This window comes from Anabrus simplex, chromosome 9 (assembly GCF_040414725.1).
Source record: "Anabrus simplex isolate iqAnaSimp1 chromosome 9, ASM4041472v1, whole genome shotgun sequence".
Lineage (NCBI taxonomy): Eukaryota > Metazoa > Arthropoda > Insecta > Orthoptera > Tettigoniidae > Anabrus > Anabrus simplex.
This window is the reverse complement of record NC_090273.1, coordinates 86,801,103-86,826,090: the sequence shown is the minus strand read 5'-3', so window position 1 is coordinate 86,826,090 and position 24,988 is coordinate 86,801,103. Positions and strand designations below refer to the sequence as shown.

At 40.4% G+C, this 24,988-nt stretch overlaps 1 protein-coding gene across 7 annotated transcripts in view; it reads right to left on the bottom strand.

Annotated features, from left to right (window-relative positions):
* Ufd4 (ubiquitin fusion-degradation 4-like) overlaps positions 1-24,988 on the bottom strand; it is a 716,632-nt gene that overhangs the window by 154,405 nt on the left and 537,239 nt on the right. For all 7 annotated transcript variants that reach the window (XM_067153526.2, XM_067153530.2, XM_067153527.2 and 4 more), the window contains one exon: positions 20,142-20,462. In XM_067153526.2, the coding sequence (XP_067009627.1) occupies positions 20,142-20,462 (321 nt within the window). The remainder of the gene's footprint in view (positions 1-20,141; positions 20,463-24,988) is intronic.

The following is a 24,988-nucleotide window of genomic DNA, read 5'->3' as shown; positions in this document are numbered from 1 at the left end:
GTCGTAAAAAAATCACCCGGCCCTGATGGTATATCTTACGAATTTCACAAATTTTAATGGCAAAACATAAAGGACGACTTACTGTTACTTTTCCAAGAAATATTCACAAGTGAAGAACAGATGAACAATTTCACTGAAGGAATAATGGTGTTACTATCTAAGATTAAGTCACCCAAATCCTTGTCGGATTACCGTCCATTAACTTTAATTAATACAGATTACAAGCTGTTTGCAAAAATTCTTGCCAGACGCTTCACTACAATGGAAACTTATATGGAATAATGTTGCTAAAAAATGGATTCCTCTTCAGTGGAAAGCAACCCTATATCTAACAATAAATGAAACTATACCAACACAGGATAAGTTATTCCAACATGGACGGTCTGACTCCAATAGATGTGAACATTGTCAACAAAGAGATACCTTAACACATCGTGTTAACTCTAGTGTAACTGCGGACATATGGGTGTGGTCGTTCAAAAAATTTGCAAAATACTTAAAATGACTCCAAAACCCATCTTAGAATATTGACTCACCAACATAGAATATGCATTCATCCCGGCCACAGTCAACAATGCAGTTCTATGGCTAACTGCAGCAACCATTCACTTCATTATGGAACCCAACGGAAACAAAGGCAGTTGAACTTAAGAACATTTCAGCAATACATATGGATGGAAAGGTAAGTGTAATGAGATGTCAACAGGGTTTGGTTCATTCTTATACCAGTTTTAATTCATGGCGTAACAGTGTTTGAATATTGTAATTATCACATGATTATAAGTTGCTAATGTGACATACACTGCTTAATGAACCGACGATATAAAAAATACAGTTAAAATGTGATCAGTTCTTGTCATATTTTCATTATCATAAGGAACCAGGATGATGAACTTTAGACAGTGTATCTCTCCAGTATTTCTGTATACATTATACATGTTTATTGTAAAAGATTAATTTGGTAATCAACAAGCGTAACAAAAAAAAAAAGTTAAACAAGGTGTTTGGTGTCTCTGTAGAGCCTTCACGTCATACTGTGCATGCATCAACCAGTCTACAAGAGCCTCCAAAGAAAAAGAACAATTCAGTGGGTGAATGAGCGACGACTGAGCAGCTGGTGATGAAGTAGAGATGAACTGCGATATGAAAGATAGTAAAGATGGCAACGACCTACTGTGCTGATGAAAGGAGTATGAAATCAGTCTGCCCACTCAGTCAGTAATTGCTAGACGTACATTGTGCATTCCAGCAAGCAGCGAAAAAATGCTTTTTATGAGTCGTAGGTGTCAGCTAGACCCAAACCAAGCCAATGACTTCTTGTTAATTCATAATAATCATAACAATAATTAGTTTGCAATTCATTCCCAATTTTGAGCAAAGAGCACTTTTTCCATTAAATTTGAGGTTGATATTTAACTTCGTGTGTTACAATGGCATTATTTATTTATTTACTCGAGTCAAAACCATATAATAGAACTGTTTTGGTTTCGGTTTTTATATTACAATTTAGTAACAATGAAACAGAAGGAATTTATATACCTATATACCGAAATGTATTAAATAGTCTTTGTCCAGAAGCGAGGAACTACGACTGCATTTCCTTGTGCCTTGAGCAAATCCTCCTCACTGCAAGAATCATAGCAACATGAGCACTGACACAGATGCTGGGTAGTCTGCATATCTCCACATTTAGATAGTGGCGATACATCCAAATATCCCCACAATGGCATTGATTTGCACATTTTATACACAATGTCTTCGATATGGCTAGTAGTGAAATATATGGCTTATGCATTAATGCGTACCGTATAATTCCAAATACCACCCGCACTTTTCCCCCAAAAAATATTTGTTCTAAATCTTGGGTGCGGGTCGTATTCAAGCCATTCATTCTCGTAAATATTTACTATGTTTACATGGAGTATTGAAATAGATTTGAATACGGTAACCGTACTCAATATACCACATGTAAACGGGCATTCAGGTCTTATTGTGTTTTAGTTGTGTTCTAGAAAACAAGATCATTTTTTTCTCAATACAGTTACAGTGGCATGTAAACGCGAAATGTAAGGTAATGAAATACGGTAAATCAAAGAATATGGGTAAATATGCGGTAAATATGAAAGCCGCTGCTGCGGATGCTCGATCGTCATTTGTTTCACAAGTGTTGCCGGCATGCTGGGTGCGCAAATAGCTGATCTCGTGGGATATTGTACTTTGTGAGTGTGGAGACTGTTGGTTACGGAAGTCTACCTCGCTCAGATTCGAGTTCCGTATCTGACCCATGAAAGTGCTGTCTCGATAGTAAGCGATGGATTCAAAACGGCGTCTGCGGTCATTTACTATGCATGAGAAACTTAAAGTTGTAAGCGTTGAAATATATGGAAATCGTGCCTTTAGCAGAAAGTACAAAATTGATGAATCCAATAGACATCTATCTATCTATCTGTCTATTCGTGATTGGTGGAAGAAGGAGGAAAAACTTCTAAAAAGTAACAGCGATCGCAGAGCGTTCCGCGGACAGAGTGCAGTGTTTCCGGAAATTGAAGAACGACTCCACAAATTTGTGATACAAAAACGTGAGTTAGGATATGGTGTTTCTAGTGAAATGTGTCAATTGAAAGCACTAGAGATCTCAAAACACAGGGTTTTACTGCAAGCCGCAGATGGATCCGAAACTTTTACCGGAGAAAGGGATTGTGCATTCGGAGACGTACGTCTATTTCACGTCGTCTCCCTGGGGCGTATGAAGAAAAATTAACGGCCTTTCAGCGTCACTTTATTCATTTGAGGAAGCAAAATTCTTATTTGCTGTCGCAAATTGGGAATGCTGACCAGACACCTGTCTATTTTGAAATGCCGTTGGAAAATACAGTGGATACGAAGGGTTCTAAAAGTGTAACCATCAGAACAGGTGGTAACGAAAAGCAACGATGCACGGTAATGTACTGTGTATTAGCGGATGGAACCAAACTCCCTCATATGTGGTTCTAAAAAGGAAAACCCTTCTGAAAGGAAACTTGCTGTCCAGTGTTATTGTTAGAACACACGAGTCCGGCTGGATGGACAGTGAGTTAGTTGAGGACTGGGTGAAGTGCGTTTGGCAACGTCACCCGGGAGCTTTGTTACAAAAGCGAAACATGCTTGTGTTGGACAGTTACCGAGGACATACAACTGATGGCGTAAAGGATATGATGACGAAAGGAAAAACCGATCTTACGATAATTCCCGGACGACTCGCTTCTATTCTACAGCCGTTGGATGTATTCATGAACCGGCCTTTCAAAACTGCAATGAAACAGTTGTTTGGTCTCTTGTTCGATTTGTTTACTCATGTTGAACGCGGCCTAGCTCTTCCCACGGTCCACGAAATGCACTTCATCATCATTAAGGGCAAAGGGAAGGTCAATATAATGTACATTACATACTTAATTTATTCACAAAACTAATTACACTGTACAAAATATACACATAGAACGATGTGATCCATAATGTAGCACAACAAACGCAACACTGTTACCCACGCTAGTTCAAGTCCCATAACTCACTGACGCCGGTGAGACGCATCACGCCGTCTCCACTTCCACCGGGGATGTAGCAGTCTGGTTAGTGCTGACCTCTGATGGACAAACGTACACATGGCGTTCAACATACCGCCCACCTAATTTATGTATAAATTACAAACATAAATATTATTAAGAACAATAAAAATTAGCACTCATGCTGAAAATGTCAAATATAAAAACGAAAGGCTTAGCACATGAAAGATTACACTTTTTCACTATGTACAGGTTCAACTTCTTCTGGTAAGAGACAAAGTTTTGCGACTAGGCGTTTGAAGGTCCTCTTGGGAGTGGCAATTCGCACTAAGCCATCAGCCCCTGCTTGCGTCTCTATCACTATCCCTGTATGCCACACGAGAGGTGGAAAGTTGTCTTCCTTGAGAAGAACCAGAGTTCCAGGTTGAAGGTTGACCGTTCCTGCTGACCACTTAGTCCGCTGCTGGAGTTGACATAGATAGTCCCTTGATCCCTGCTTCCAGATGTACTACCTGCAGCGCTGAAGTAGTTGTCACCTGGACAGATGAGAACCTGAAACTGCAAGTAAATCTGGCTCTGGGATGGTTGCGAGAGATTCTTCAATCAGGAAGTGGCCGGGAGTCAGGAATGAATAATCATCAGGATTATCAGACAATTTGGTTATTGGTCTTGAATTCAGGCATGCCTCAAAGTGGACTAAAAACGTGGACATTTCTTCAAAAAAAAGTACAAGATTTCCTGCAAACTTCTTCAAATGGGACTTAGTAGACTTTATGCCAGCCTCCCACAGCCCAGCAAAATGAGGGGCATGTGGTGGAATAAAATGCCACTGTATTCCACACTGAGTCATCCACTTTCCTCTGATGTACTTGAGATCTGAAGAGGGTGTGAAGCTCCCATAGTTCGTTTCTTGCTCCTACGAATGTACTTCCGTTGTCGCTGTAGATATTCCGGCAGACAACCCGACGCGATGTAAATCTACGCAGAGCAGCTAGGAACGCATCAGTAGACAGGTCAGAGACAAGTGCAAGATGGATTGCCTTGGTTGCCAAACAGACCAATAGAGCAATATAACATTTTACCTTTGTTTTGCTCTTATGGGACCCTTGCTTAATGTAGAGTGGACCCCCATAGTCAAGTCCACAGTTCAAAAATGGTCTGTTGGGTTCTACCCCATGGTGTGGGAGCTGGCCCATTAGTTGAGTTGATGTACTTGCCTTCAACCTGTAGCAAGGGAGACACTTGTGTGTTACGTGCCTAATGACAGACTTACCATTAGGTATCCAATATCGTTGTCTAATGGTTGCAAGTAAAAGTTGGGGTCCAGCATGCAGAAGTCACATGTGCTCGCACATTACTAACAACCTGGTCACATTATGATTAGGTGGTAGGATGATGGGATGTTTCTGGCTGTACAGAGCTTGAGATTGTTCCAATCTGCCACCCACCCTAAGGATCTGGTTTGCATCTACAAAGTGATGAAGAAACTTCAACTTGCTGTCCTTTGCGAGCGGTCGCAGATCTTGAAACTCCTTACCATATTCTCGTTCTTGGGCAGTACGAATGATTCTGTGCGATGCCTCTTGAAGTTCTACTACAGTCAGACTTCCCGCCTGTCTCCTTGAAGCAGCAAACCTGAGGTGGTTCATGTATCGCAGTATGAAGGCCATGACTCTCACCATCCGTGACCAAGAAGAAAAGCGTTGGACTAAGTCTTCAAGGAAATGACTGACAACAAGTAAGTAAACAGCTGGTTTCCGTTGCTCTGGTACATCAGTGTTTGGGAGTTTTCTTCATGTCGCTGACAGGTCAGGCTGATGGCGGCTAGTAGAGCCAGGATGGTCCCGTCCACCATAACAGATTGTTTTGAAGAAGATGTGGTTCAATCCCTCTCGAAATGATGTCAGCTGGATTGTCCTTTGACGTCACATGGTTCCATTGTTCTACAGATGAAAGTTGTATCTCAGACACTCAATTACCAACAAACGTTTTCCACGATGCGGGCTGGCCTGCAAGCCAAGCTAGTACTATAGTAGAATCTGTCCAATAGTAGTTTTGTTCAATTTTTAGGTTAAGTGCAGTTCTAACCTTATCCATTAATTTTACAAGGAGTAATGGACCACATAGTTGAAGTCTAGGGAGGGAAATCTGTTTCAGAGGTGCTACTCTGAATTTGGAGCTTAACAGCATTACTGTTACATTATCCTTGACATCTATACACCGTAGGTAAACAGATGCTCCAAAGGCCCTTTCTGAAGCATCAGAGAATCCGTGTAACTCATATCGTTTGATTTCTCCGTTTGCCATCACTCTTCAAGGGATGCAAATGTCATTGAATGATGGCAAATGTGTGTGGGGCAAACTCTGATCCCAGTCCACTTTCGCTTACCATAAGTGTTGCAAGAATATCTTACATTTTTTTATTATTGGACCTAAGAGTCCCAAAGGATCGGAAATGGATGAAATGCAGGATAACACACTACATTTTGTCCAGGTTGTGGTCTTCTGAGTGTGACTGGTAGCTACAAACTGGAAGATGTCCTTTAGAGGATGCCACAGTAGTCCCAAAGCCTTAATGGTACCCTCTTCCTTGTCAGCCAGACTCCAGGGCAATTGTGATTCTTGGTGCTCAAGAGGTATGTGCTCTAAAAGAGTGGGATGGTTAGCACACCATTTACGAAGAGGAAAGCTTGCATTACTGAGTAGTTCGATCAGCTCTTGTTGCAGACTGAGTGCATCTCCAATGGTATCTGCTCCACTCAGAACATCATCAACATCGAAGTCTCTTCAGAATGTCTCCGATGCTCTTGTGTATTGCCATGCACCATCGTTGGAAAGTTGTACCAGGCATCTCGTGGCTAAAAAAGGCGCATATTTATTTATTTATTTATTTATTTAGCGTATGGCATACAAATACATTATTACAAATGAACAACAATAATGAATGAACTAAACCACAAACTAACACTAGACCTTGTATGCTGCTGAGGTACCATAAGTTACAGTGGCAAGTAGATAAATCTGGATAGGTTCATTCGGAGATGAACGCCATACAATGTGTTGCAGATCGTGATCGTCAGGATGAACTAGAATTTGCCTGTACATTTTTGTAACATCTGCAGTGAAGGCATAATTGTGTTTTCTAAATCTCAAGATGATAGAATACAAGTCTTCTTGCACCGTAGGTCCAACCATCAAGATATCGATCAGTGAGTAGTTACTAGTAGTTTTAGCAGAGGCGCTGAAGACGACTCTGGCCTTAGTGGTAGTGCTGGACTGCTTAATTACAGCATGATGTGGCAGGTAATATGTTGGCTTGTTGGTTTGCATTGTCACAACTTCCATGTGATGAAGATCAGCATATTCTGTCATGAACTTGACATAGTCTGTCTTCAAGTCCGGTTGACGATATAACTGCTGTTCAATTTGACTGAGACAATGAGTGGCGTATTTAAATGAATCCCCAAGTTCCTCATGGTGTGGTTTAATAGGCAGTCTTACAACACATCTCCCGGTGCTATCCCTAGTAGTGTTGTTCAAAAAGTGTTCTTCACACTGACTTTCTTCCTTAGAACGCGGGGGAGACACCTTTACTTCCTCTTGTTGCCAAAACCGTTCGACCTGTATGTGCAGTTCATTGCTGCGCACAAGACAAGACATTACTTTCTTGCTGGTAGAATTTAGAGTCTGGTGGTAACTTGCCTGATAAGATCCAGCCAAATTCAGTGTCCTGTAGTACGGGATGATTTTCTCTCGTGAGTTGACCACGACGCAGTATGTCAAAAAACACAGAAGCCCCCAGTAGTAAATCAACTTCACCTGGTGTACTAAATTGAGGATCCGCCAAGGGACTGTCCCGTGGGAGCTGCCAGTTAGACGTGTCGAGCTGTGCTGTAGGGAGCTGACCAGCTATGCAAGGAAGTACAGCACAAACAATAGGGGTAGTGTGGTCTGTGACCCTGAATGTAACTTGAATTTGACAAACATGTGATGATTCAGTTGCCTTAGTGTCACTAATTCCCCATATAGGCATTGAGTGCTGATTCAGTTCAATCCCCAAGCGATCTGCCAAACGCCTGAACATGAAATGCATTTGAGACGCACTATCAAGTAGAGCTCGACATTCATACACATTCCCACGTTTGCCTGTAACCACTACGAGAGCTGTTGACAGTAGAAATTCTACATGAGTATAGTTGCTCTTCATAGCACAGTAGGTTTGCTGCTGACTCTGGTTGGTTTCTGATGTGGTAGAAGCATTGTAGGAAGTATTCTGCTCCTTGCACAACCGAGTATGGTGTCTATTATTGCAGATTCAACAATTTCCTGAACTACACACCTTTGAAGTATGATTAGCACCCCGACAGTTAAAGCAAAGTTTACACTTCTTGGTGAAATCTATTCTATTTCCAACGCTGGCTTCATGAAACCTAGGGCATTTTGTTAGGGTGCGAGAAGATTTACAAAACTCAGAATGAGTTGCTGTTGTGACAAAGGACTTCTTCCTGCCCTTATCACCACCATGTTTGAACTACCTGTTGCTTGTCATTTTGGTGCTTTTCAAGGTTGATTAACTTCAGAGTTCGACAAATATTCTCCAAGAATGCTACTAAATCCTTCAAGCGAGGGAACTTCTTATCTGAGGATTTAAATTTCCACTGTTTTCTTAGACTGAGGCTGATTCAATCTAGCACTAAGCGAGATAACAAAACCTCATGCAGAGGCACATCTATCTCCATTACTTCAATAGCGCTCAGGTTGCTCAGCAGTTGATTTAGCAACACTCTTAAATCCTTAGCTGATTGTTTTAACTGATGGAAGATCTAGCAGTTGCTTAACGTGTAGGTCTACAATCAATTTGGGGTTATTATATCTCTGAAAGATTAATTCCCAAGCTACCTTGAAATTGCTTTCAGTGACAGACAAGCTTTCAATTAATTTGTGAGGTTCTCCCGATAAGCACGATAGTACATCAGTTAAGGCATGATTATTAATTATCAGGCTCTGGAAGGTATCTCGAAAGTGAATAATTTCAGAAATAATTTCAGTAAATTTTGGCAGTGAAATTGTAGGGAGTCTTATTTTATGCAAGCTACTAATATTTGAAGAACTAGACATTGCGGGGAAGTTGCGCTCGAATTTTCATTCAACAGAGTTTCTACCTTAGATTCTATTTCTAGGATAAGTTCCTCAATGGATTCCCTATCTGCATTATGAACTTCTTTGGTATCGTTCGTTTCTAACTGGGTTTGAACATCGTTGTATTCCTCCTTACTTGAACATAGCAGCCTTTGCCTAACTCGAATATCATTCAGATTGGAGCCTTCATTAAATGCACTGACAAAAGCTAGCTATATGCTTTATACGAGACTTAATAACTGCTCTCTTCTTTATGAGACCTTTTCGCTGGACAGGATCCATTGTGAAGGATAACAAGAAATAATGGATATAATATAAGGACTGGGAATGCCAGACTACTTACAGATCAGGAGGATGTATCCCTCCACAGCAGGGCTGAAAACCAAAGAGCTCTGAGCGGCTGGGCTGCACTCTGGTGGTCACCTCTGGAACTACTGCTACAGATCTGGATTACTCCTTGGAATCTCCACCAATTGTGTTGGCAAGACTGTGTTCGTCCGCGCAAGATGATGGCAACACACGCTTCAATCTCAAGTTTAAAATTAATGAGAACTGAATTAGAACTCAGTTAATCACATCACAAGTCACAGTGTTTCACATAGAAAATGACTGTGAATTACATATACGGCACGTTAGTTGAAGTCACTCGTTTGTACTTTACTGCGCAGTACCTAGCACGTGGGTGGTTGTAGGCTTGGCGGTAAAATGAACACATTCGTACTTCACACAAATATAAACACATGTAAATAAACTGATATCACTAATAGGCCTAAATGCGCAGATTATATGAGATGTAACATCGTCACTGAATCACATCAGGCACCGGAGGACCAAAATGTTTGGTCTTGTGTTCGAGTTCTTTACTCATATTGAACGAGGCCTATCTCTTCCCACAGTCCACGAAATGTACTTCATCATTAAGTGCAAAGGGAAGGCCAACATAATGTACATTACATACTTAATTTATTCACAAAACTAATTACACTGTACAAAACATATACATAGGATGCTGTGATCCATAATGTAGCACACCAAACTCAACACCGTTACCCACGCTAGTTCAAGTCCCATAACTCACTGACGCTGGTGAGACCTGTCACTCCATCTCCACTTCCACCGGGGATGTAGCAGTCTGATTAGCTGACCTCTGATGGACAAACGTTCACATGGCGTTTAACAACAGTTGTACACCGAATGGATGTCTGATGGTGATCACACATTAACACCAACCAGACGAGTGAAGTGGCCTGAAGTGGGACTAATATGCAGCTGGATCAAAACAGCATACGCACGCATTCCCAACAATCTAGTGTCCAAAAGCTTTCAAAAATGTAGAATTTCAAATTCAGTGGACGGTAGTGAGGACGACTATTTATGGAAGGATGTCAGCAATGAAAGTTCCTATGGTGAAACTTCTGATGACAATGGTGAATTGTGAATGATCTGAGTATAGGACCGATTTTATTTATAATTTTTGTGATGATTTTATTAATTGTAAGCTGTTTGAATTTATATTTGTGGTATATTTGAAAATTAAATAGGTATGCAAGTTATTTGATTTTTTCCGTATTTTGCCGTCTCAAATTTAGGGTGTGGGTCTTATTCGGTGGCAGGTGGTATTCGTGATTATACGGTATTTAGTTTCTGTATTTAGAGCGATAAAGTATCCTAGCCAGGAGGAATACACGTAGTAGCACATGAAATCCATTAACCAATTCTCCCAGTATAGTGTAGAAACATAGTATAAAAATATGAGTTTAATTACTGACAGTTACGTGTCCAGACATGAGTCCACCACTGATGCAAAGGTAGGCTACGTGAGACAAACAGCAGAATACTGCTAAGCAAGGACGAAGGGAGGTGACCACATCTACCTGTGACTCAGACAACGCGTGAAGGGGCAAGTATCAAGGGGCAGGGTCGAACGAACAAGGCAGGCCTCGCCTTTAAGAAGCAAATTCGGTCATAGCTGTACTCGACAAACATGTACCAAGCATAGAAGGTGTTTTGCACGATACTACAGTGTACAGAGACAAAAAACTGGGAATGCCTTAAGAATAGATCTATACCATGTGCTTTAATGAATCAAGTCAGAAGGCTGTATAAACATTGCCAGAATTTTGTCCAAACAGGCGATGGATATTTGAAGTGGTTTGAGACAAGGCAGGGTGTACAACAAGGCAGCACACTAACACCACTTTTTTTTTTGCTTTACGTCGCACCAACACAGATAGGTCTTATGGCGACGATGGGAGAGGAAAGGTCTAGGAATTGGAAGGAAGCGGCCGTGGCCTTAATTAAGGTACAGCCCCGGCATTTGCCTGGTGTGAAAATGGGAAACCACGGAAAACCATCTTCACGGCTGCCGACAGTGGGGCCACTTTTATTCATCACTGTAATGGATGAAATAACGAAGAGTTAAGAGACTCAACAACTCTGAGTGTAAAGCTCTTGCCTTTGCAGATGACATCATATGGGGTGATAATGAGGCTGAACTACAACAGCAGCTGAATGATTGGAATGCTATATTCAAGCAATTTGGACTTCAGATAAGCAAGTGCAAAACGGTAGTGTTGCCTCTTAAGGCCGGTCCCCACTGATTAACATTTAACACCAACATGTTAAATTGATTATGTTAGAACTGACATGTACGTTGTCATTACGTCTTCCAACTGACTTTGCATGTTAACTCAGAATGTTGAGGTTAACACCTTTAACATGTTGGCATGTTTTCCGCTCCAAGTGGATAACATGTCAAGTCAATTCGTTGTTCGTGAGATGTCGGCGCAGCTTCAGCAATTTCCGTGCTGTTTCCATGCCAACAGATAGCTTACATGGCGTGCTTCTCGTGAAAAAGCTAAAAAGTAGGATTCGGTAGGATTATAGCAGAGGTGCCAACCTTTGAAGTGGGTTATCAGTAATCCCATTTTTAACCCCCCCCCCCCCCCCCCCCGCCGCCAAAAACTTTTACGAGTCAAATCCAAAGCACCCCGTTTGCCCTTTCCTACAGCAATCTATTCTAAAGTATATCATATAACACAATAAAATTTGCTCATTACCTGTTAGTTCTGTGATAAAAAATTCTTTGTAGCTTGTTTCGCACCCAGCAGCTGCTTTTCGGTGTAGGTTTTCTTGTAACATACTTCCCCCTGAGATGACATTTTCGTCTTCAGAACCATAAGATGTACAATATTAAAGGTTAGGATCCACCTTTCAATACTCCGTAATAAGATGGTAAAAAGTAGTTACAACCTGTTTAATGGGACCGGTTTCAACACATTTTAAGTGTCATCATCAGCCAATTTGCGAAGATCTTAAAACAACTAGCACATTGAATACAGGCAAAAAATTAACATTGTATCATAACGTAGCAATTCAGTAAATGTTCAAAACACAATAATCACAGTCAAGAGAGTAAAGAGAACATCACTATCTTGCGCCGAAAACAAATATAGCTGAAGTTCATAAGCAGGTCAAATATTCGCTTATGTAAAGTCGTTGCTAGGCAGGTCTTGTAGGCATTTGTTTCTCCGGCCGAAGAGCAAAAGGTGACGTGAATGAAGTCCTAGGAAAACAGTGTAGGATTTAATTTCGTCAAATTTCAAAGTGGATATATAGGTTTTATAAAATAATTTAAAACGTTAAAAAAGAATAAAGCCAAATAAAAAATATATTTAAAAAATAGGAAGAAATAATGAAAGAAATACGAGGTTCAACTCGAAACAACTTGCCGTAGTAATTGATAAAGAAATGATAAATAGAGAAAGGGGGGGACGTTAATTAGAGGGTGGTGATGGTGGTGGTGGTGGTGGTGGTGGTGGTTATTGTTATTAGAGGAAATACAATTGGGCAACAATCCTTAATATAATACTAATTCGAAGAAAAAAAAAAAAAGAAAAAGAACCGACACTTCGAAAAATGAAGATATCGGTTAAAGGAAGACAAGGGCCACGAAGGGCGTGAAAATGAAAGACTCCCTAGCCCTCGCAAACCTAATAGCATCGGGGTCGGAAAAGAACAAGAATTGACCAAGGGAGGTCGGACAGGATAGATGAAAGTGAGGAGCCTGGCACAAGTAAGTGGAAGCAATGCCAGGACTCAGCTAAGGGCCCCGTGGTCGCCAACCCACGCTCAAGTTCAGAGCCCCTGGGGGATGGAGGATGGGAAGGAAAGAAAAAATGGAAGGGATCCGATACTTCGAAAAATGAAGATATCAGCCAAAGGAAGACAAGGGCCACGAAGGGCGTGAAAATGAAAGACTCCCTAGCCCTCGGAAAACTAATAGCGTCGGGGTCGGAAAGGAACAAGAGTTGACCAAGGGAGGTCGGACAGGATAGATGAAAGTGAGGAGCCTGGCACAAGTAAGTGGAAGCAATGCCAGGACTCAGCTAAGGGCCCCCGTGGTCGTCAACCTACGTTCCGAAGTTCAGAGCCCCTGGGGGATGGAGGGTGGGAAGGAAAGAAAAAATGGAAGGGATCCGATACTTCGAAAAATGAAGATATCAGCCAAAAGAAGACAAGGGCCAACGAAGGGCGTGAAAATGAAAGACTCCCTAGCCCTTCGGAAACCTAAAAGCGTCGGGGTCGGAAAGGAACAAGAGTTGACCAAGGGAGGTCGGACAGGATAGATGAAAGTGAGGAGCCTGGCACAAGTAAGTGGAAGCAATGCCAGGACTCAGCTAAGGACCCCCGTGGTCGCCAACCCACGTTCCGAAGTTCAGAACCTCTGGGGGATGGAGGGTGGGAAGGAAAGAAAAATGGAAGGGATCCGATACTTCGAAAAAATGAAGATATCAGCCAAAAGAAGACAAGGGCCACGAAGGGCGTGAAAATGAAAAACTCCCTAGCCCTCGGAAACCTAAAAGCGTCGGGGTCGGAAAGGAACAAGAGTTGACCAAGGGAGGTCGGACAGGATAGATGAAAGTGAGGAGCCTGGCATAAGTAAGTGGAAGCAATGCCAGGACTCGGCTAAGGGCCCCGTGGTCGCCAACCCACGCTCCGAAGTTCAGAGCCCCTTGGGTGAGAAGGGGGAGAACTGAGGAGGATCAAGGGGGGTGTTGCGGAAGGGGGAAGTGGCATGAGAGGGTATTGTGTAAATTGTGAAAGATTGATTCCTTATTTGTTGACTTCAGGTTATTTAAAAAGGAGATGAGAAAATCGAAAAGGGGATTGGGTTTCTCAGAAATATCATTCAGATTAAGATTTGGATTGAAAAACTGGTCAAGGTGTATAAAACAGTTTTCGGTGATGTCTAGGAGAGGGCCTTTATTTAGAGTGCTGAGAATTTCAATATCCTGGTTTATTGTAGTGAAAGCATGTTTTGTGTCATGTATGTGTTGTCCCACTGCCGAAAATCTGTTGTGCTTTATTGCATTAACGTGTTCAAAGTACCTAATTTTGAAGTTGCGACCAGTTTGACCTATGTAAGAAGAATTACAGTTGTGGCACTTAAAACGGTATACGCCTGATTTAGAAAAGACACTTGTTCTATTTAAGGAGTGGGAATTATGTAATAATTCAAGGTTTCTATTATTAGTTCGAAAAGAAATCATAGTATTATGTTTTTTGAAGACATTAGCTATACTATAGGTATTTGCATTGAATGTGAATGTGGTGTAAGCAGCTGGTTTGGGAATATCTTTTAAGAGTGTTGTGTTAGGGCGGTGTCTAAATTTGTTAATGATTTGTTCAATAAAATAAGAATTATAACCGTTAAATTTGGCAATAGAGCGGATGATGTTTAGTTCTTTATTTAAGTTATCCTTTGATAGCGGAATTTTGAAGGCGCGGTTAACCATACTGTTGTATGAAGCACGTTTATGTGACTGTGGGTGAAAAGAGTCTTGTTTTATGGTATTAGCTGTATGTGTGGGTTTTCTGTAAATCATATATGATAATGAGGAAGGTAATCTGTTTATTGTTATGTCTAGAAAATTAATAGATTTGTTTGATTCTGTTTCAAGAGTGAATTTAATATGTGGATCAATTTTATTGAGGCTATTAAGAGTAGAAGCTGCATTGAAAACTCTATCATCCAGTATAACAAATGTGTCATCCACATATCTAGCCCAAAATAATACATGTTTAAAGTCGTCATTGTTATCAATGAAATTGTGTTCTAAAAAGTCTAGGTATATTTCTGCAAGGATCCCCGAGGCTGGAGAGCCCATAGCTAAACCATCTTGTTGATAAATTGTATTGTCGAAGATGAAGAAGTTGTTAGTAACTACTAATTTTAAGAGGGTCATAAAATCATTAATTTCAAGTTTGCTTAAGCAACTATATGTATTTAAGTTATTTTCAATAATAGGAAATAATTTTCTGATATTAATACTGGGATACATATTGACAATATCGAAAGAGTGTAGAGAGTGGTGTGGTTGGATTTTGAAGTTATTTAATTTCTCAACTAGTTCTATGGTGTTTTTTACAGACTTATTCGATAAAAATTTGTAATTATTCTTAAGAAATTTATGAATGAATTGTGCTAATTTGTAAAGTGGGCTGGGTCTGTAATTAATAATTGGTCGAATAGGGACGTCAGTTTTATGAATTTTAGGGAGAGATTTAGCGGTTGGTAGGCCTGGATTCATGCTTAATTTGTCCACTTTCATTTTTAAGCTCTGCAATCTTGCCCCAATTCACATCAATGTTAGGTCCATGTACAATATATTCTGGGAAAGTATCACACTGGTAAACTGCAAATTCCTCTTCAAGTTTGTCATGTTCACTTTTTTTGACCAAAGTTGGGAATCTTGGAACAAAGTATTCAAGAGATGAATAGGAAACCTTCGTTCTGAGAGAGATGTCTACAACTTCGGCATGATGAAGAAATTCATCATCAAGGGGAAATTTCCTGGTAATGTAACTGCAAGCTGCCATATAAAATTCTCTTACAGAATTATAAAACATCTCTTCATCACAGTCATTATCTTTCAAGTATGCCCTAGCTTTGCTCCAATTGCCAAGTCCTCATTGGCTATCTGGTATTTCCTCCTCTTGAATTCAACACTCGAAAGGGAGGTAGATTCTGACTGAAGAGAACATGGCTGAACAAATCTGACCAATAGGTCAGTTAAAAGACCAGTAAGTTTCCTCCTAAGAAGATGTATGGCTGGAGCATCTTGTTGGAGAAATATATTCACAGAGTTAAAAACAGGAAGTGTACTCTGAAGAAAGTAGCAAAACAGTTTTGTGTGTGGGTCTTGTATGAAAGATTTCACAGTTTCAAACTGCTTGGTGGTCTCACTTTTATGGTGGGTCTCACTACAAAACATGAGTGTCAAAGCTTCCCACTGCTCAAGAACTCTATCAATAGACTGAAGAAGCGAGAGCCAACGGGTACTAACATATTTCAAAATTTTGTGACCCTCTGTGCCACAAACAGCCTGATAAACTTTCAACGTGTTTTGTCTTTTAGAACTCTTGTCAAGATAGTAATATAACTGAACCAAAAAGTTCTCTACATTGACTGGCAATTGGGCTGCTGCTTTTTGTGCACAGATGTGTATGAGATGACATGAACAACCGGGGACATAAACAGAAGAATGCCTGTCCTTCACAAATTTGGCAACACCTTTATTTGCCCCTATCATTGTGTATGCATTGTCAGATGAAAAAGAAATGCAATTTTCCCATGGAATGGCTAAAGAAGACAATTCACTATTAATTACAGAGAAAATTCCCTCACCAGTATTGTCGCTACTCTCTAACAATGACAATAGAAGAGTTGATATTTGACCTCTCTGAGCATTAAAGAAAGAGACAACTATAGGATAAAGTTTAACTGCATTTGAATCCGTACTACCATCAGTAGCCAAGGAAAAAGGCATTATTTGCAAAAGTTCACTTAATTCCTGTTTTGCCTCAGATGTCGTGTATTGAACTAAAGCAGAGGTTTTAGTTCATGCACAACCATATTTCTGAGATATTTTTTAGTCGGGGAACATTGATCTAAACAAATTTCCAGCGTGGTCTGAAACTGATAACGGAATATTATGCTCCAAAAGAAATGATGTGAACAATAATTCGGCATTTGTCACCGCAGTTTCATTACTTTTTACGAAGAACGATGAAACAGACTGGTTTCGTAATTTTGATTCACCGTATGTGTGATGTTTCTTGGATTCTATGTGTCTTCTGCAATCATCTCGTCCACCGTGAGCCACAGAGAAATCACACGAACACACACTACAGAACACGTGGTTTTCACTAACACGTGAGGCAAGCAAGCATGGCCATTCCTTTGTGTAACCGTCTCCATATTTCTGTAACACTGCTGTCTTCTTAGAAGAAGATGCAATTTGACAATTGCTCCGCTTCATTTCACAAAACCAATCACTACTTTTCGAATCAACGTCTAGGATAATTAGAATTGAAATGCGCTAAATATATACCATTCTTTCTACGAACACAACAGAGAGCCGAATGTGCGCACTAGAGAACAGCAAGGCAAGGAGTAGCGAGTAGCAAGGAGTAGAGCCTACCTCACGGCCGACTTGATACGTCATTCCCGCGTCATTCTAGCTAAAAAAGCAGCGTATATCTATGTAGCTGGCCGTGATTTTACAACACTCGCGGGAAACTAAAGGAAGTGACGACCAAATAACTGCCAAATGTGTTTAGTAGCCAACGTACAAGCATTGAAACGAGGCGGGTTGACCAGTAATGCTCTAAGAGATTGAACATTTCTTACTTCTTTCCTTTTTTCCGCAGAAATTAATTTTTATCGTGACAAGGTTGCTTTTCCGTAATAATTTCCCCTTCGACCGTAATGCCGTAATCGTGAAGTGAAATCCGTAATCATTACGGACAATCCGTAATAGTTGGCACCTCTGTTATAGTTTACAAGCTATTAATACATTACGCGCACGTGTGTCGTTCTCTCTGCACTATACTAAAATAGCAAGGAGATCACTCTGGACTTAATTAATGGTATAATAAAAAGGCCTTCTTTGTGGGATGTCTCAAACAAATACCGACATAAAGCGAGGAAAACCAACAGTGAAATTATCTATAATTGTTCCTGCAAATGCACTGAAAAAAAAAAATCTAACCTCCCTCCACTCCCAGTACAGTCTAGAAATGCAAACAGTTCATAAAAGTCAGAAGTTGGGGACGGTAATGGACAAAGTTTATACTGTGCGGAAACGCAGAGTTATCCCAAGACGTAGGTGACATGGAATAGCTGCTCATAACTGTGTCTCCTCCTTTCTTATAATAGGAAGTACTTTTTCCCAAAATTACATTAAAATCATGCTCAGACATTCTCAGATAGTTTTTAAATCCAAACCAGTCTTCTACTTTTAGCTCATTCAGAATTTCATCCACATTCTGCCTTTTATTGAGATATTGTCGTACCCACATTCTCCTATCCATCGTTCAAGATCTTGTAAGAAGCAACAGTGGCAATAACAAAGGTCAAATCCTCATCTTAGTCTATTGTCCTTGTTTGAAAATACAATACACCACCTGAATTTATTACCACAAACTGGTATGATGTACCACCTGTATATAAACAAAGGAAGTCAAGTTTAATAATAACGTTATGTGCTTTACGTCCCACTAATTACTTTTTTTTTTTTTTTTTTTTTTGAGACACCAAGGTGCCGGAATTTTGTCCCGCAGGAGCTCTTATGTGTCCGTAAATCCACCAATCGGAGGATGACATATCTGATGTATTCTCTGTGCAACAAAGACACAATGTTTTGCATAAACAGGGTAGGTGGGAAGTAACTAGGCATTGAAAAAGGCACGTACATTCTATGTTTACAATGTACATTTATTGAAATTAATTTTATTTGTACAATGTTGAATAGGAATATGGATGCATAGCACAAAATTCAATATATGGACCAGTGGTGTCCACAAATTTCCTCGAACAGCTGAGAATGCAATCCAGTCTTCTGAAGAAATTGTGTGGGATACTGAGACGACAATCTCAAACCTTCCTTCCATTTCCAGTGCGCAATTTATTAATTTTTTTCATACATACATACATACATACATTACATACATACATACATTATCATTATAAACTGTTATGCCTCTCAGCGTTCAGTCTGCAAGCCTCTGTGAATTTACTAAACGTCGCCGCAATCCTCGATTTGCAACTAGTGTTGTGGCCTCATTTAGTTCTATACCTTTTATCTTTAAATCGTTATAAACCGAGTCTAACCATCGTCGTCTTGGTCTACCTCTACTTCTCTTACCCTCCATAGCAGAGTCCATTTTTCTCCTAGGTAACCTATCCTCCTCCATTCGCCTCACATGACCCCTACTGGTTTAATGTCACACTAATACATCGAAGGTTTTTGGTGTCAGAAGGATGGAAAAGAACCAAGATTTGGACAGTAGCAGCCGTGGCCTTAAGGTACAGCCCAGCATTTTCCCGGAGTTAAAATGGGAAAACCACGGAAAACTATCTTCGGGTTGCCGAAAGTGGGATTCGAGTACTTTGAACCCACTATCTCACAGTGGTGCAACCTTAACCGTATGGCCAATTGCTTGGTTGCGAAGTTTTGAATAGCACATCTTATCCTTTGACCAGGCTCACAAGAAAATAATCAGAGCATGCGAGATCTGGACTAGCCAATGTCCCAGAAACTTCTCTTTCAACCACCTGTGTATAATATTTGCAAAGTGAGGTGGTGCACCATCCTTTATGAAAACAACGAGGTTGACAATTTCTCTGCCTAATAACGATTGGCATTCATAATCTTTACCAATCTAGAGGTAGCATTCAGAATCCATGGTATCATATGTGGCTGTCATTCTGCCTCACACTGTAACTTTTGGACTTCTCCAATATCATTCCAGGATCGTGTCCCGCCCAGTATTGGCAACTGTGTCATTTGATGGAGCTGCTGACATGGAATATGGCCCTGTCACTCCTGAGAATGCTTTGAAACAATTGAGGCCAAGCCTCATGCCAACCCAGAATCAATTCCCCTTACTTCACTTTGAGGTCGCAGTCTTCAGCTGTTAGCTCTAGCATGTGATGGAATTTCCATGGGCAGAAATTTAGTTCCTCCTTTAATATCTTGCGTATCATGTACCTTGATAGTCCGCTTTAATGAGCTGCCTGGTGTTATTGACTTAGCTAGGCTGTGATTGAACATTTGCCACATTATCCTCAGAATGGGATGTGAATGGATGGCCACTTCTTTCTGCATATTTGATAGAACCTGTGGTCAGTTGCTTCAAGTAATGATTTGTTATTGTCTATGGCAAATTGTTGTGCTCCTTCCCTTCACTGTACGCTACTATTCCTGAACGAGAAAAATGGAATTCAATTCACAGCATGCAGCAATTTGAGCTCGTACCTGAACAGACAGAAAGTCTGCTATCTTAGCTATTGCTGTGCATACTCTCTTTCATGAGCACTGCCTGCACTACCAATGCCAAAAGATACCTAGTTACTTCTCGTCCACCTTGTACAAGAAATTTAGAGCTAGAACTCACCAATAGAAGCAGTCGATGTAGGCTGCTGCCCTGGACCAACCAGCAATGCAGAAGGGAGTAGTTCACCTGACAGGAAGCTGTTGGTATTGTTACGCAAGATATCGGCTCCTTCTCGCATCTTGTCCAATACTTCCACAGCCTCTGCTGAGAGCAGAGAGTGAGGATCAGCTTGGAAAATCTTATTACCTCCAACACGAGACTTGCTCGAAGTAGAACCAGAGGATACCAGCAGATTGGTCTTGGCAGCTGTGGCTTCCACGGTTGAGGATCCCTTGTTGTCATCACTACAACTCATCTGCCGTCTCAACTGATTGGAATGACCTACAAGAGAAATCCAGCTCAGGTCAATATCCCTTGCGAAAATATCAAACAATATCACACATAAATGTGAAAAGTCATGGTAAAGAACAAACAAGTAATGAATCAAGTAATATACAGATAGACAGAAACACACAATAAGATAAACATAAGGACAAATCCCTGTAAAAAGAGGGAGCAACAGAAAGAGGCAGTAAAGACAAACATGAAAACACAAAAGGGACAATCTCTACATCTTCACACACTGCTGTCTACAAAGAAGCTTGTTTCTCATCAATTCCAGTTTCTGTATCTAACCCTTCATACTTTTTCGGATTATGCAAGCGTCAATATGGAAACAAAACACTGTGTTATTAACATAAATTTTTCTACTTTAAAAATGTTGCTGTTGGGTCATAAGTCCACAGACTGATTTGATGCAGCAATCCATGCCACCCTACCCTGTGCCAACCTTTTCATTTCTACATAACTAATACATCCTACATCTGCTCTAATCTGCTTGTCCTATTCATACGTTGATCCACCCCTACCGTTTTTACCACCTACACTTCCCTCAAAAACTAACTGAACAAGGCCTGGATGTCTTATGATGTGTCCTATCGTTCTGTCTCTTCTTCTCGTCAAATTTAGCCAAATTCACAACTATATTGATACTTTGCCAATATATGAATGTTTCATCTAAACAGTGTTATGTGGCTGAAGATGTTGGTTATATACGAAACATGTATCACCTTTAACCAATAAGTTGCCTTAAGCAATTTAGTATATCGACAAGGTGAAAAAAAAAAAAAAAAATTTCTTCGTTGTGAATCTGTTTAAGTGCGACACGGACCATGAAGTTGATTTTATGTAATAAATTTAGCCAAATTGATCTCCTCTCACCAATTTGATTCAGTATCTCTACTTCAGTATCAGAGATTACGAAAAAAGGATGAAAAAATGAATAGTGTGTTGAAGATAGTTGAATGAAAAGTCAAATGCACACTCTTTCTCTTTGAGTAAGTGCTGACCATTGCACAGGATTTAGCAGAGCCCACTCAAGAAAAGGAAGAAAGCAGCCATAGCTTTAAGAAAGGATTTAGTCACCATAAGACCTATCTGTGTCGGTGCGACATAAAACAACTTGTAAAGACAAAAAAAAGTACAGCCCCCAGCATTTGCATGGTGTGAAAATGGGGAAACCACGGAAAACCATCTGCAGGGCTGCCGACAGTGGGGTTTGAATCTACTATCTCCCGAATGCAAGCTTACAGCTCATGGCTAACTCGCTCAGTAATACTAACCGAGGACGATAAAAAAGGGGTTGAAATATATTTAGTTTTTATGATTATACGTACCATTTGCATTTAAGTGGCTTGTATTAATTTTGTATTGAACAGGTGGAAAAACAAATTCTTATACAGAATCTATATATATATATATATATAATAATAATAATTTGAATGTGTAACACAATATTGTGAGAATACTGCAATACTAACACCTATGTATTATAAATCAAAAGAAATGTCTCCATCTCAGGATTACCAGAAAAATATTACTTATTTCATTAAGTCCTTTATTTGCGCAAAATACTGTATAATCCTGAATACCACCTAGACTATTTTCCCCAAAATATTGGTTCTAAATCGTGGGTGCAGGTAGTATTCAAGCTGTTCATTCTCGTAAATATTTACTACGTTTGCATGGAGTATTAAAATAGATTTGAATACGGTTACCATACTTAATAGCCTCCCACAAGACCAATCCCTCGTCCACGTCATGGGAGGTGGGCAATGGAATGAAGTAGGGGATTGCCTGTAGGGGTGATGTACAGTGGGAACTGTGTGTGCCCCATGACCACTACGGTAGCAGTGAAGGCCCTACAGGAACCCTGAAAAATGACTGCTAACGGGGCTTTGGTGAAGACCTCAACGGCAGCAACGGCGGGGAAGGAGTCCTTTGGTACGGTGAAGCTGGCGGAGGAGGCAGCCCTTCTTCTTGGGGATAAACAAAGAAGAAACCACTGCCTGGTGGTAAAGAGAGATCTTTAAAGGCTATGGGAGATAACCCCTACAGAAAAATCCTGCAGTCTAGTGTAGACAGGAGGCAGCCCCTCCACTGGACTTTAGGGTGCTGTGCACTAATAACTCGCACACCTGAATTAAACTTATTACAGAAACCAGACAAAATTTATGCCGGCCAGATTTTATGGAGACGACTTTTGCAATGAAATACAGGACACGAATCGGATTCTAGAATGTGAAAACTATGTATGAAACTGGCAGACTGAGAGAAGTAATGGCAGAAATGAAAAGGTATAAACTGGAGATACTTGGGTTGAGTGAAACAAGATGGACAGGCTACGAAGAGGAGAGGACAGAAGAGGGTGGTGTCCTTATTTACTCTGGATGAAAATAAAATAATCCGCATTCAATGGAGTGGGTGTCTTTACTCACAAAGAAAGCAAAAAAATAGCATAATGGAATGGATCCTTGTATCACACAGGATAATTACTGTACGAATAAGAACCAAAGTTAGACCTGTAACCATAGTACAGTGTTATGTGCCAACAGAGGTAGCAGAAGAGGAAGAGAAGGAGGAGTTTTATGATAGAATGACATCAACACTGGCAGGAATAAAGAAGGACATTGTGGTATTGATGGGAGATCTAAATGCAAAAATCGGTAATGAAAATGAAGGAAGAGAAATCATCATGGGTAGACAGGGAATAGGAGAAGAAAACAATAATGGCCAGAGATTCATAGACCTATGCGTTAATTTTGGATTGGTTATAGGTGGATCATCGTTTCCACATAAGAACTGCCACAAGATCTCGTGGGTGTCACCTGATCTCCGGACAGAAAACCAAATTGATCACTTGGCAATAAGTAAAAGATGGAGACATTCACTCCTGGATGTGAGGAATAAACGTGGAGCAGATGTAGGGAGTGACCATCACCTTATGATTGCTGATATTAGATTGATGGTGGCAGCACCAGTAAAACAGGCAACAGTACGAATGAAACGTTTCAACTCCGGGAAATTTGGGAAACTTGAAGTGCAAAATGAATTTAACACACATTTGAAGAACAGGTTTGAAGCCCTTACTGAACAACCAGATGAAGAGGTAAATACTAAATGGAACACAGTCAAGGAACTCTTTCATGACACTTGAAGAGACAGTAGTGGGCCACAGAGAACCAGGCAGGAAAGAATGGATATCGGATGACACTTGGGAATCAATGCAAAAGTGAAGAGAGTGCAAGGCACTCGTCAACTCCAGTAGAACAAGAAACCAGAAAGCAGTAGCAATGGATAAATACAAGGAGGCCAACAAGGAGGTTAAGAAGAAAGTGAGGAGAGATAAACAAGTGTTTACAGACCAACTGGTAACACAAGCAGAAGAAGCATCAGCAAGAGTCGGCAACAGCAAAGAAGTATATGCCATTACAAGAAAGCTTTCTAGGAGGAACTTTTCAAGGCAGAAACCAGTCAGAGATGCAAACGGAGTAGCCTTAACATCTGAGACACAACAATTGGAAAGATGGAGACATCACTTCATGGAAGAACTCAATAATCTTGGTGAGGAATCAAGAACTGAAGAAGTTGAAACCATTCTGGAGGATCCAGACATCTCGGTAGAACCACCAACATGACAAGAGATTACACAAGCAGTGAAACAAATGAAGAGTGGCAAAGCACTGGTTCAGTTTCTGAAATCTACCAACTGTCGTACAATTTGGTAACAAAGTGCAAGAAACCATATCACTCAAGAAATAGTTCATTTCTGGTCCAACGAATATACCCAATGTACGATTTCCCAAGTAAGCCTTAATTTCTTCTTCACTTGTAGTTTCCCACTTTTGATCCTCTTTATTTTGTAGCTTCATTTTTGCAACTGTTTTGTACTGTCTGAAGAAAGTTGAAAAAAGTCCTCTCCACAATACAATGAAAAAATGGTCCAACTCAATCCTACCAGTAACTTGTGGAAAATACCTTCATCTTCAGTGAAGGGGTTGGGTCCGATTAAATCCAAATTATTAGACAATTGTACAGGCGTAGGCCTAATTCATTGAACTATCTTCACCACCTGAGGTCTATCATCTACCTGCATTTCGCACTCCTCATCTTCAAATCCTTTGATTCCTATTTCAAAAGCACTACCACCTCTGCTGTAGCTATCAATCATCGGTATAATTCCCTAAATCAATACTTTCATCCAGCAAATACAGTATTTCCTCATCCATAACACAACCCACCTCTCTCTACGCTGCCATTTCTGTTTACATCAAGTGCGACCCTGCCATGTTAGGTGCATCATATTTCCAAAGGCATTTAAACTACTACCCAAGGATAATTAAATATTAAGATACATAGCAATCTTTTCTAAATAGTCCGTACTAAGAGTGCCAGTAATTAACTCTAAAATTCACCACGAGATGGCAGAGGTAACAATACATGATGGAATGCAAAAATGTTTTTGCTATGACTTAGTACGGCACATTAGGGAGGGGGTTAATGAAACCTTCTGGCATGGCCATTTCAGA